The sequence below is a fragment of the Montipora foliosa genome, chromosome 11, assembly GCF_036669935.1.
Source record: "Montipora foliosa isolate CH-2021 chromosome 11, ASM3666993v2, whole genome shotgun sequence".
Classification (NCBI taxonomy): Eukaryota; Metazoa; Cnidaria; class Anthozoa; order Scleractinia; family Acroporidae; genus Montipora; species Montipora foliosa.
The window spans coordinates 45,336,587-45,351,352 of record NC_090879.1 but is presented as its reverse complement, the minus strand read 5'-3'; the positions used below and the strand labels follow the sequence as shown (position 1 = coordinate 45,351,352).

Here is a 14,766-nt window from a genome sequence, read left to right as displayed (position 1 = left end):
AGGAAAATATTGAATGAAACATCACCATCATAAAGCTGGCCCAAGGTTCAGTGCATGATTTTTTAAATTGAAACAAATTCATCAATTTTCCCAGAGATCTAACTTCCGTCTTTCAATGGGAGTTCATCTTGCAATGAATCGGCTGAAATTTCCCCTATCGCTGCTTTTTCAGTGTTTCCTCCAAAAGTTGCCACCAATTCTTTTCTTTTAGCCTTTGCCATAAACCTCCAATAGGCTACATTCATTTAAGTCGCACGGTTCTCAGTTTGACCTGGTGTATAATTAATATCAAGTAACGATTTTCTTTTTTTTTGTCCACATTACAAGTTAAGAACTAACAAGGAATGAGAAACTAGCAGACATAATATGAAAGACAAAATCCAGTGGTTTCTCTTAATTGTCTTACCTCCTGAGAGGCTGTTGCAGTGAAACAGGTATGAAACGCCCTTTGACTTGAAAAGGGTTTTAGTGCATGAAGCCTGCGTAGCTGGGGGATATTTATAGCGGGATTATTTAAAAACGCGCGAGTAAATTGATGGTTGCTCGCGGCGAAGCAAATTTCCGTTGCATAAACACCGGTGGAGGCCATTTCAACGGCACCTTTTAATTTTTTTTTTAATAAAGGAAAAAAAAAAGACCAAATTACGTATCGATAACAAAACAAATAAAGAAAAATAAAGAAATTAAAAAACAATAATGAAAAATAATGAAAACAAAAGACCAAATACTTGAATTAGGTATAGAACCCAGGCTACTGAATTAGCAGCGTACGTCACTCATCACTACACTATCACTAACATTATCCTTAACGTAAAGCAAACACTTAACACAATATATTTTATCCCGAAAGGCTTGGCTACTAAGCATGGCACCGACCACTAAAAATGACATCGGCCGTTTACGAAAGGGAAATAAGCCGCGGCGAAACCATGAGGGAAAATATCAAAACTCCTCGTCACCATGACACCCGCGGACAAATCACAACTTGGGCGTGTTAATAATCCCGCGATAAAATATCCCACCAGCTAGCCAGGCTTCGCGCACGCGATATTCTAAAGGCATTCTGACTTGTCTCAATGCATATTGACAATCCATTTCACGACAAATGAAATAACCTTTTCCAAGTACACGTCGACCTCGGTTTCAAAGCGAATTCAAGTAAGAACGTTTTTCAAATCGCGTTAAGTTTTACCTTTTTAATGGGAAAGAGAGACTTTCAACTTTAACTTGCTTTGAAAAAATGTGAACACAACAAGCCCATTGCACAATTACCTGAGATTGTGTTTGAAGATGTGTTTTCGTTGCTCGTGTTCAGCTGGTGACGTGTAGTTTTTCGCTTGTTTAGTTCTGTACTCTTTGTAAGCATTGTCCAATTCGCGATCTTTGTGATGGCTAAAATGCATGTACTCCGCCATGGGATTCACCAAATAGTGGGAATGTAGTTTGTTCGCTTTTCTATCGCATTTTGAGTCTGTTGAAAAGTTTTTAAAGGGTAACAGTATTTTAAAGCTAAAATATTCCCTTATGGCCAGAAATGCACCGTCCTATATAATTCGATGCACGCCCGATTTTGACAGTGACTCCTTAACCCTTTGACACCCAAACCGGCCTAGCCTGCCAGACTTTCTATTCTACTCTGTCTATCGCCAGACGATTTTACTCGTCAATGGGGAACCAAAGGGAGTCAATGGGTTAAAGTCCAAGCCTTTGCTACCTGTTTCCAACAATAAGGTAAGGGTAAAAGTTAGCATAGATTTTAGTTTAGAGTAAACACAACTGTTTCTCCTTACTTGAAGAGCAGCATTTGGGGAACACTCTGTGACCTCAGTTGTCTGTATTCCGAGACACGAGTGATGTTGAATTTAAGGAAAAGAGCACGAGGACACCTCATGTCGCTTATTGAAACTGCTTGTAACTAATTAGGTGTAGTTGTTTTAAGTTAAAATTACCAGTAGACCAGCATCCTTTGTGGCATGATTATGGAGCTGTAGCAAGAATCCCCTCACAGAAAAGGGGTCCTCTACAATAACGGAAATAATAATCTCTAGCAGGCAATTGGGGGAATATTGTGTGAGGATGGTTAGTTGAGGGAAAGGTTAGGGTTAGTCTCTAAAATGAGGAAGAGAACTTGACTAAGCAAACTCTCAAACTCAAGATAGGGTTAACAACTCAATCAAACTGTCTGAAATTTAAACGAATTCAAAGTATTAGACAAAAATCCCACTTTATTAAGAGAAGGCAGACTTAAACGTTTCATTAGTCTACTTAAGAAAAATCATTCTATTGATAATGATAACTATACTAAGATTTTTCCCAAGGGCTCACAACCAGCAACATTTTATGGCCTTCCTAAATTACATAAGAAACGTGAAAATCACAATCAACCACCTCTTAGACCTATTGTTTCTTCTATTGGAGCTTATAATTATAATTTAGCTAAGTATTTAAGTTCTCTAATTGCTCCACTTCTGCCTAGTAAGTATTCGGTGAAAGATTCATTCTCTTTTGTTGAAGAGCTCAGGAGTTTCGATTTTAACAACAAGTTTCTCATTTCCTTCGATGTTGAAAGTTTATTTACCAATATTCCGTTAAATGAAACTATTGATGACCCTCAATTTCCGATCAAAAAATCCGACCTTAAGAAATTGTTCTCATTCGCTACAGCCGAGGCTCATTTTCTTTTTAATGGCAAATTTTATGATCAAGTTGATGGGGTAGCGATGGGCTCTCCACTAGCACCCATCCTAGCTAATCTTTGGTTTCCACGAGGAAACGTGGCTAAATAATTTCAACCATTCGAATCACCCTCTACTCTATAGGCGTTATGTTGACGACACCTTCTGTGTCTTTCACAACGAACAGGATGCTATGTCATTTTTTGATTACATCAATTCACGGCACCCTAACTTCAAATTCACTTTTGAGAAAGAGAATGATAGTAAACTCTCCTTTCTTGACATACTTGTTGACAACTCTTCGCGTGATTGTGTTTTTTCAGTTTTTCATAAAAAAAACTTACACTGGTCTCTTAACTGATTTCTTTAGTTTTACTCCATCATGCTATAAAATTGGCCTTATCCGAACTCTTATCGACCGAATCTATAAAATCAACAACACCTCCTCCGGCCTTCAAAACGATCTTAATAAACTTTCTGACACCTTGAAACGTAATTCATTTCCCTCGCACATTATTGACAGAACGTTCAAGCGGTATCTTGACGGGTCTTTCTCTCAAAAAAGCCGGAACACTAATGATGACAATAATACACGTTATTTTAAACTCCCTTTTGTCGGTCATTATTCCAAATAGCGAAAATTAAACTCCGACAACTTACTAAGCGCTTTTGCAAATCTCGGACCTAACTATCAAATTAGTTTTCACTTCATTCAAAATTAAAAACATGTTTAGTGTTAAAGATCGTACTCCTGTTGGTCTAAAATCCATGGTAGTTTACCAATTTTCTTGGGCGGCTTGAAATTCCCGTTATATTGGCGAAACTAGTCGCCACTTTTCTACCAGGATAAAGGAACACACGGAAAGCGATAAAAACTTGCATATTTTTAAGCATTTCAACACATCTCTTTCATGTAAGAGCAAATACTCCCCTTCGTGCTTTCGTATTCTAAATTTTGCCAGCAACTCAATTGATTTAAAACTCAAAGAAGCTTTTCATATAAATAAGATCAAACCGGAACTTAACAAACAATTGCAGCATTACAACACTTTTTCTCACGTTTTAGTTTACACCTTGATGTTTGGTGTCACGCTGAAAATAGTACCCGCTTTTGTATTACGTCATGTTGTAATAATTTTTTCATCTACCCGTAGACTTTATAACTGTTCACACTTAGGAACTCATTAAACTGATGATGGCATAAGCATGCCGAAACATGTCTTTTAAAAAAGTTGTCTGTTTCCTACAGTATTTAAAACGTTTACTTCAAAATTAAAACAGCCAGATAGTACAACAAACTTAATCAAGTATGAGGGATAAAAAATATATATTTGAAAGAAGAAAAAAAAAGGAATCATAACTATGAAAAACCTCTAGACTGTAACCTTTCTTTACTCGGCACGAGGGGGTCGGGTAGAGGTCTATCGATGGACTAGCAACCCCCTTGCGCTCTATCCCTGAAATTCGCAGCCATTCCAGTACGAGCCCAATAGTGTCGCAGTCGGCTTTTCTTTGCTTTCGGATTGTTCGGATTTTCCTCACTGAACCACCGTTTCATTTTGCTAGAGATTTCTCTACTTTTCTGAAAACTAGCCTTACTCATACTTTTTTTTTGAGAACGAATATTATCGTGCAATGTTTTTTTTCCCCCAATATTTATATCATTTTTTTTTTCATTTCTGTCCCCACAGCAGTTCTTAAAAAAACGGAACTTTTCATCTTCAAATATTTTTTATCCCTCCTACTTGGTTAAGTTTCTTGTCTTATATGGCTTTTTTTGAAATTACAACCATACAGAGTTCCTAACTTCCCCCCCCCCCTCCCCCCCCCCTTTTTACAGACTAACCCAACTTTTTGCTCTGATTTTCCCTCAACTCACCATGCACACAGTCTCACAATATTCCCCCAATTACCCGCCTTACTAGAGATTATTGTTTCAGTTAGTGGAGAGGAACCCCTTTCCGCAAGGGGATTCTCCAGCACCATGATCATAGGATAGGATAGGATAGGATAACTTTATTTAGACCGGTAAACTCATCAGTCGCAACTATAAAAACCTAATTAATTACCAGAATTATTACAAATTATACAACGACTACAGCTACATTATTCAAAATTGTTCTAAGTAATCAATAAATATAACTATAATATTAAATGACAAAATAAAAACCTGCTTTACATGAGTGCCGTGTATAGAATTGTAGATTAACTTGATGAAAAGAAACGCTCGCAGCCAGCCCGGAACGCTCTAAGGGAGTCAGCCTGCCTCAATTCGATTCGTAAATTATTCCAAAGAACTGCTCCAGTGTAGCTGAAGCTATTTTTCATATAGTTTGTGTGTGGCTGTGGGATAGCTAGTTTGCCCTCTGTGTCCCTTAAGGAGTAACTGGAGACGCTACTACGGTCAACAAATTTAGAACTAAGGTAATCGGGAGTAAGACCATTAAGCGACTTATAAACCATCACAACCTTATGGATTGTTCGTTGAGAATCAAGTTTTATCCATCCAAGTTTTTGGATAAGGTTATCAGCGTTGGCATCATAGTTCGAGTAAGTGAGTATACGCGCAGCGCGATTTTGAAGTTTTGTAAGTTTACTGGCTAGGGTTTTGCCGCAACATCCCCAGACAGAATCGGAGTAATCAAAGTGAGGCTGTACTAAAGACATGAAGATTGATCGGAGAGTCTCATGTGGAACGAAAGACCTCACTCTCTTCAACGCTCCAATACCAGACGCGATTTTCTTACATCAAGTCTCAACATGAACATTCCAAGATAAAGTCTGATCAATATGAACACCTAGAGATTTCGTAGAGGTAACTTGAGTTATAGGTGCACCGTCAATAATAAGTGACGGAGGGTTGTGAAACGTGCTTAGCCTTTGCCTCGATCCGATCAACATAAACTCAGTTTTAGATGCGTTAAGAGTAAGCTTGTTAGCAGTTAGCCATTTTTCAACTCTAGAACTCTAGAACCATTTATAAAACACCGTTGCTTGCGGCAGTCCAAGTATGATCTAAACCAATTGTATGAAGTGCCACTGACACCATATTTCGCAAGTTTAGACAAAAGAATATCGTGATCGACGGTGTCAAAGGCTTTCTTTAAATCCAAGAAAACGACTGCGTTTACATTACCCTGCTCAATGTTGTAAGCCCAGCTATCGGTAGCTTCAAGTAAGGCAGTGACAGTGGAATGAAGAGGTCGAAATCCCGATTGGTGTCTTGAAATGAGTTTGTGTATAGTAAGGTAATTATAGAGTTGATCATAAATAATTCTCTCAAAGACTTTAGCTACAACTGGAATTACTGAAATTGGGCGGTAATTATTTAGATCTGAACGATTACCCTGTTTGAACAAGGGGATGACTTTCGAAAGTTTCCATTCATCAGGGAAAATTCCAGAAACAATAGAATGATTAAAGATAGTACAGAGTGATTCATTAAGTCAGCACATTCGCGCAAGAGTTTTGCAGATATTCTGTCCAAACCAGTAGACTTTGACTCACATAATCTGGATAAAAGAAGAAGAACCTTAGAGACGCTGGTCGGTTTTAGTTCGAATGTGCAGTGACCAGTCTCAGCTAAATAATCCAAATGAGAAGAATTGTCTTGATTCGCGTGAATATCATTTGCTAACTTAGGCCCAATGGAAGAAAAATGATCATTAAAGGCGTTAGACAACTCATGAGAATCATAAATAGAATTGCCACAGGGGAGCTTAAGTTCGCTTATAACACATTTGTGTGATTTCCTAGACATAAGCTCATTGACAATCCGCCAAGTGTTGCGTGGATCATCTTGGTACTCATTGAGGGCATGCTTATAGTGACATTCTTTGGCACGTTTGATTTCATTGTTTACTATATTGCGAAGTTTTTTTAATTTACGCCAGTCCTCCGCATTACCAGAACGAGTGGCTTTTAACTTAAGAATATCTCTTGCATGCAAGCGCTTTTTGAGTTGCGAAGTAATCCAAGGTGATTTGCAAGGGCGAACACGTTTATTACCCAAGGGGGCATGCTTGTCAACACAACGAAGGAACGGTTTTTTCCAGGCTTCCCACATATCATTTGGGTTATCATAGTTACCTATGATCTGCCAATTTTGATGTGCAATATCTCTACGAAAATTGGATAAATTAAAGTTCTTAAATTTTCTATAGGTAACTGTAGTATGGCCCCTCGAGGGTAAATCTATAGAAAGCTTGCGATAAGCATAAATAAGGCTGTGATCGCTTATGCCTATATGAGACACTCCAGAACATACAATCCTATCAGGACGGTTAGTAAAAGCGAGGTCAACTAAAGTTGAAGAGGATTCAGTGCAACGAGTGGGATCAGTAATGAGCTGCTGCAGGCTGTAAACGTCAGCGATGCTAGAGAGTAGATTTGCGTTATGGTCCAATTGAGGAGCAGCTAAGTTGCAGTTCAGATCGCCCAAAACATAGAACTCATCATTCTCCGCGTCAATTTTACCTATAAGCGATTCGAAATAACTAAAGATCGCAACTGAAGAGTCAGGCGGCCTATACCACGTTACCACGAGAAAAGGCTTTGATCTCGGTTTGCGGATTTCTATTTTTTGGTGAATACTCAAATCAGATCGCAAAGAATAACTAATGTTCGAGCGAACAAAGAAACAAACACCACCACCAAAGCGGCCATTTGTTTTCCTGTCACGGCGAATAATTTCATAGCCAGGAATGTAAACATCACTGTCCTTAACCGAGTCGTCAAGCCTGGTCTCGTTAATTGATAGAACATCAACGGGCGTGTCTGCGAGCAAGATTCTCAGTTCGTCGATATGTTTCACCAGACTGGCGACATTCAAATTAGCTAGTTTGAATCCACGACTGGAGGGTAAAATGGGAGAGATAAAATCATCAATCCGAGACTCACACTGCACTTCACAAGCACTAGAGATTCAAATATTATCAAAGGTGGTTATTCTACTGCTGATTTTTACTTCGAACAACCATTTGGACGATCTGAAAATGCTACAGTTTAAGACGAACGGAAATTTAGTTTTTGAGGGGGTTGGAGGAATTACCAAACAAACGAATACTAGGAAAGTAGTGACAATCGTGCACACCTAAGCACGCGGGAAAAAAGTATTGTGTTGGTGGAAAGTGCTTCGAATTACTAACGCTGAAAAAAAAACACCCAGAAAACACCTTTCCATGCTCATCCCTTCTAAAACTTAAGAGGTCCTGACTCAAACAGATTACTGAAACACAGGCATGATGAAGTAATTGTTTCAACGCCTTTTCACAGCATTTTCAACTCATGGAGGCCACAATGACGGAAAATGGAGAACATGACGTAGAGCGACTTTCGTATAACCTTGAAAAAGTGTTCGTAATTTGTTTCACGGACCAACGTTTGGCAAGATAAAAACAAAGTTTCTCCTTATTCCCGCCAAGGAAATTCCTAATACGGGCAGTAAACGGTTCGATTGCCAAATCACATTACCGCATTCCAAATGACGGCAAAGCGAAACTTTCCAGAAAGTTCAATGGGGAGATGACGTTGTTTGCATCGGCGTTCGGTAGGCTAATGAAAATTCGCGCTGGTTTGTTTTTGTTCGATAAGCCAATTAAATATTTGCAATTTTTGTTTGCGTTTTGTTTTTAAGTTTGTTTTTTTGAAGGTCGTATGAAAGTCGAGCTAAGAGAGGGAATCCCTCCTTTTAGTTCCGTTCAAACGAAAATTGTTTGAAACCTGTACATGTAATTAGTTCTGCGTCATACCGCGTGGTTAATTCAAGGACGACACCTTCTTGATCAGTTAATTTGAAAGTGCACCTTGCAGTCATTGAAACAAAAGCCACAATTTAACCTTGCTGCATGGCCGATATCTGAAGTTAAATTTCAAAAAACTATCATGGGGCACAGGAAACCATATAACTTCCCATAAAAGACACCTACCAAACCAGGGGCAGCTCCCGCTCATGGGTCCCCGTTTCTAAATTTTACAACGTAGAAAGTTGGTGATTTGCACGAAAAAGTGAGTTTAAAACAATAATTAGTTACTAGATAGTTGTTCTTTATATTATTGAGGAAACGTAACCCATGAAAATGGCATTTGAGCCGGCGGACAGAAAATATGTCCTTTTTTATGCTAAAGCAACACATTGGCCCTTGTTTTGGGTGACCGACCAATGAAATGAGGAAAAAAAACATATTATAGGCTTGATTGATCGGCTGACCCTGAGACTGCTGTGCCCACCAATGAATGAAATGTTGAAATCGTCACTTACTTTTAGGTAGACTAAACAATGTCTTGTTGAAACTCCATGGCTCAAATGTTACGTAGTCAATAACGTAACGATCGTAATGCGATGTCAACATGTCGTCATAACCTATCATCTCGTATCGTAAAGGTTTGTAGGGCTTGTGTTTTGAAATGTAGAAGATGTATGCGTTGGTCTTGTTGTACTGTTTATTTTTCCTCTCGTATTTTAAACACGGTAAACCACGATGAAATTCTTCTGAAACAAACTAAAAGAAGTGGCAGGTTACCATAGCCTTCCGTTATAGACACAAATGATACCAACAAATAAGTCAATAAAAACCATGATTATAACAACTGAACACAAAAATCGAATGTCAGAGACAGATTCAACAAAATGATAAAGAAAATTAGCTCACATGCTCTCTTTTCCTAACTAGTCATGTAAGACTCTCCGAGGTTTAACAATGCACAAGCGATGTAACATAAATGTTACAACCTACAACAACTAGAAAAGTGTTAAAATACACTGCTTTGCAATTAGATGGCAAACGGTAACTAGGCATGCCACCATGAATGCCTCAAAAAGGGATGATCCCTTTGCCTTCTGGCCTCGGTTGCTCAAAACTATCCACCGGATAAATCACTATCCAGCGGATAAACACTAGCAAAACCAATTGAGTTACCTAATGGATACTGCGGATTTATCCAGTGGTTAGCGCTATCCACCATTCCAACAACTGGGGCCTGGTGTTTATCATTATCGCTATCACTATCACAATCACTATTATCATCATCAATTGGGGGTCCGGTCAACAATGTGGCTCGGTTGTGCCTTTCCTTGTGTGATAAACCAATTTACAACTACTTCAGCGTGGGATAAAGAGTCGGGAGGAGCCTGAAAAAGCCAAATGAAGAGGATGACTTCCCCTCAGGTTGTCGAAACGTCAATCAATGTCACCAGCATCTGTCCTTCTCAAGACTTCTCTTACTCAGACGATCTTGCTGCACGACGTTTTGAAATTACATACCTTTAGTTGCTTTCTTCAGATGTTACTTATTGTTACTTATTGTTACTTATACTTACTAATATATCTTCGCTTTCATTTTCCAATTTCTCTTTTACCTTGAATTCCGAGAGGTTGGTTGGTATGACACTCTGTCCTGCCCGCGGTAACCACTTTGGAAGCGCTTTGTACCAGCAACTGATGAAGTCATTATCTGATGGTTTCATCTCTGAATGCATGGGAACGACTTTGAAGAGAATGCCATGTTTACCGAGATCCCCTCGCTGGATCGTCTTGTCCATACCTAAAACAATGAGAATATATTCAGAGTCGTGGGCACTTCGTATGCTATAAAGCATGTATCATGGCCATTTGATGCAGTAACGAATAGCATGATGTTTAAAGTTGCCCTGGTGACGACCTTTACGTCACACCTGTCAATCAATCATCACTAGATCGAAAGTTCCCCGTTTGAGAAAATCAAGATCCTAAAAACTAATGAAAATAATGACGTTGCATGAGTAAGTTTCTTAACCTCCTTTCCAAATCGTCAAGAAACGGATGACTGCAAAGCAATAAAAGTTCATTTACGGGTAGCGCCAATTCTTACTTCGTGTTGTCCCAATCTTAGTGTAGGTTAGAGTGAGATCTCGTTGTGTTTGGTATCACTTGTTGAACTGCCACATTTGGAACGAATAAAGGTGTCAACGTTTCCGCTACCTTGATTTTTTTTCTGTTGTAAATACACTACAACTGGCGACGGGCATGGGATTAAAACATTCAGAATCAAGCACAAGCGGGATATAAACAAGACCTGACCGTTTTAGCACACCACCAGTGGGGATAGACTGCAAGAAAATGCCAGACGAAGTACCGCGCAGAAGTGAAGCTGCGATAGGGTGCGTTCGATTGAAAAATCTGGATTTAGATTTAAAATCTGGATTTTCGGATTCCAATCAAACACAAAATCTGAAAAAGAATTTTATCGCAGATTTCAGTAATTGGAAATCCATGTCAGGAAGGATTTGAATTAGTGAGATGCGCGACAAAATCCTTTTTCAGATTTTGTGTGCGATTGGAAATCCGAGAATCCAGATTTTAAGATCTAAATCCGGATTTCCCGATCGAACGCACCCATAGCCAAGGTTACAAAGTATGTTGTTTCGGCCGATTGTGAATCATATGCCAAAACAATTGGTTTTTATTTCCTAGCCAATGCAATGGAGTGGCTATACAACGCCAAAACGAGGACGTCACTCGTGTTAACAAACCTCTCTATCGTAAATTACCAACAGGCGAAGGATTGACTGGCTCTCGCCAACTGAAGAAAGAGTCCATCACCAACAAAGTAAAACAAAGTAATCGTGGAGCAAATGCAAACGCAGAAAAATCAGTGCTAATGATAATAATCATCATCATCATCATCAGTGCTAATAAGCTTAGGGGCCAGCATTTTGTCATCATTGTGCAGGACCGCAGAACTCTAAAAGATGCCCACTTACCAAGGAGCAATGGTATCACTGTGGGACGATAGTTCACACAAAGGGCGTGCAGGAAAACAAGCAAATCAGCAAGAAGCTAGTGCCAGGGTTAATGTAGCAAAAGGTCACGACTCAGTGGAAAGTGAAGGAAACTACGGGGAACTTCACTATATTGATGGGGACAGGAGCGGGAAGCGTATCTCTCAAAGTTCACGGTGGAGCTGGACACAGCTTCCGCTGTTGTTGCCAAAAGCGAAGGAGTGCACCAAGAGTACTTACACGTGTCATACGCGGGTGGAAAGTTTGGAACAATAAGAGTTTTGCTGTGTGACTGTGGCGCAAAATGTGCAATATAAGGAGCTACCCATCTATGTTACGAGGAAGGAAGGACCCAGCCTCTCTGGCTGAAAGTGGTCGACATCTATCAATCGGGCTAGGACTGGCAAGTAACCACCCGTTTCTTAGAGAAGTTCTAGAAAAGCACTTCAGTGTTTTCACAGAAGGTCTCGCCAAGATGAGGAGGATTCAGGCACGAATCCACGTTTAGGAGGGTACACAACTACGATTTTGGATGTTTCGGTAAATGGTTCGATGTCCTAGTGGAAGAGGCATCAAGAGATCTGGAGGCTGAAAGGTGATCAAGAAGGGAATTTGTTGGATTACCTATACACCTTATTCCAAAATGGCCGCCATTTTAGTATTCTTTTGTTTCCATGCAAATTGGCCCTTATAGCCTCGTTCAAGGTTAAATATTCTTTTGAATTTTACGAAAGCGAGGCCATAAGGGCCAATTGGCATGGAAACAAAAGAATACTAAAATGACGGCCATTTTGGAATAAGGTGTATGCTTTTGGTATCCCTTACTCGGGATAGGTGGTGTGCAGCCAATTTCTAGAGACAGTTAACAATGATGTAATGTACAATTGCTGGTGGATGAACAAAAGGAGCTAATGAGACATCTTTTGTTTTCGTCCACCAACGTGGTAGCCTGCAGTGCAGGCGTATTTTGGGCGCGCGAGTGCACATTTTCGTATTAGGCCACCATCTTTCTTAGATTTAGTAACTGTGGAAGATTGGGGCGAGGAAATATTTGCTGAGGGAGTAGGCGTTAAGTGGACCATCCCCAACCCGCCACTGCACCAACCCTCTCCCGGTCAAGCATCTAATCACAATCCAGGATGGCGGCATCGAAAACCTGATTTATCTAGCGTTCCGCGCCAATAACGCCTATAACGTATATCAAACTATTCTCACTGCATAATTAATTAGCTCATTGCAAAACACGCCGTTATCCCATCACATTCCCCCGTTTCCGCCCGTGCTATAGCGTCAGTGATGCTTTGCGCCATTTCGAGTTTAAATTTGGTCTCTCCGCTTGGAGCGTGGTCTTTTCATCCTGTACTCCACAAAGACAGTCGTCTTTTGCGACCCAATCGCCTCCCCTGGTGGAGGTTGACTAAGCCCCTACATGCTCTTATCCTCGATTGTATGCCTATTGCCTCATCAGTCGCGGACTCTTCCCATAACTTAATCCTATGCGATGAGGTAATGAGTATGCAGTGAGGATATGGTACTATCAGGAATGAATAGCGCAACTCCGCTCGTTATATCTAAACGGCAATGGCGCAAAACATTGACTACTGTCTTATAGGGAAGATATCGTTGACGTCACTTATTGTTATTAATGTTATTAATGTGTCAACCAGAGCCTCATTGGCTGTCGAAACAAAGGGTCTTTTGGTCCTGTGGTTGGCAAATTTGAATAACAAAAGCAATGTTTGTAAACAGATATCTTCCCTATTGTTTGCTCTTTTTCATCGTTTAACAGGTACATTTTCCGAATCATTACGTTCACAAAAACATTGTCGACTCTCAAGGACGATAGCTCTCATAACGAACAAATTGCTGAAACATTGGTTTCAATAAGAGGCCCAAGGTGTCCTTTAAGGCCAAGAATTGGTCACACAATACTCCGTTGATCGAAAACATCATGAAAGGGTCATAGTAAAGTTCCAATTGGGCATTAAATAGCTTTAACTTAATAAATAGCTTCAAAGTTACTCACCGTAATAATAATCGATTCTACTCATGTTCTTTTCTCCTGCAAACCACGCCTCGAACGGTTCCACGATGTCATCAAACGGAAGAGACAGCAGCCCGGTCGCATGATAAAACCGTGGAAAATAATCGTCATATAGCTGGTCATAGTCTCCAACAATATCATGCTTTGTTAGACTCAGAGATGAATCTTGGCAGAACTTCAGCCAATCGTAGAAAATTACCACAAGACTTCCAACGGTCACTACGGCTGATAAAGCAGCCAATAGGCTTTTTCTCATTGCTGAGAAACGAAGGAATGAAAAGATCGAAGGCCAAGTACGTAACACGCGACCAACGCACTCGACGAATCAAAGTGGCTCGTTTTGCTGTTTACTATTTTTACCAATCTAACAATGTACTCAATTCAAATGGGAAATTACTTCCTGTCTGCTCCTTCCCTTAAATTCCTCAGCCATTAAATCTACTCCTGAAAATTCATGCATCAACCAAGTTTCCTCTAAGCTTGCGAACTTAGATTTCCATATGGTTGAATTCCTTCCGTCTTTCGAACAGCTCACTCGCTTTAGGCCGTTAACAAATCTTTTCCCGCTTTTGCTCAAGACATTTTAGTTCCTCTTTAGAAGCACCAACACCGAAGGAAATAGACACAAATGCTCGACCAGAATTTCAGTTCAAATTTTTCTTTTCAAAACAAAACTAAGTGGGAGGTGATTAACGAACTAACAAGTAGTAACAAGACTGCCATAAAATATTCATGAAGACTGCTCGAAAGCAGAAAGTTTATTTGACAAGAACAAAGGTTTCATTCATTGTACCTGCTTTAAAGACAATTGACACTGTTTAGACATTAACAATAGTTACTTGTTCGCAAACGCCACTGTTGGGTCTCCCTTGTCGCTAAATTAGTGATTTGGAGAATATTGATGGCACAAGTAAAGTAACGTTTAGAAAGGAAAGAGGATGCATCTGGCATTAAAACGTTAGACTGTGGAATAGGAAAAAAATAAGCTTCAAAGAATTGCAATAACGGGAAACTAGTCGCTTGGCGAGGGACGATAGAACTTTAGTGGATCCGTACTCGATCGACTAATTATAACATTTTAATAACACAACTTGCAACCTACAGTACAACACTGCCATGGCCGCTACAATTCGCTTGATCACGTGTCCTCTAATATATGCTAATACATTACATCTCTCCAACAAATGGACTGTAAGAAAATCAATAAAACTGTATAATGAAACCTGAAACGAGTTGAGAGTCCAGTGCATATAGTATTAGTCAATGCATGTGGTAATCTAGGAACCTGC

The 14,766-nt window shown here is 39.8% G+C and overlaps 1 protein-coding gene across 1 annotated transcript in view; it reads right to left on the bottom strand.

Annotated features, from left to right (window-relative positions):
* Nucleotides 1-14,156, bottom strand: part of LOC137976023 (cathepsin S-like) — a 22,146-nt gene extending 7,990 nt beyond the window's left edge. Inside the window, exons 1-4 of the mRNA XM_068823271.1 lie at nt 13,460-14,156; nt 10,033-10,217; nt 8,935-9,175; nt 1,273-1,471 (exon numbers count right to left, since the gene is read on the bottom strand). Of these exons, the coding sequence (XP_068679372.1) occupies nt 1,273-1,471; nt 8,935-9,175; nt 10,033-10,217; nt 13,460-13,733 (899 nt within the window). The 5' untranslated portion in view covers nt 13,734-14,156. The remainder of the gene's footprint in view (nt 1-1,272; nt 1,472-8,934; nt 9,176-10,032; nt 10,218-13,459) is intronic.
* Nucleotides 14,157-14,766: the final 610 nt, after the last annotated feature.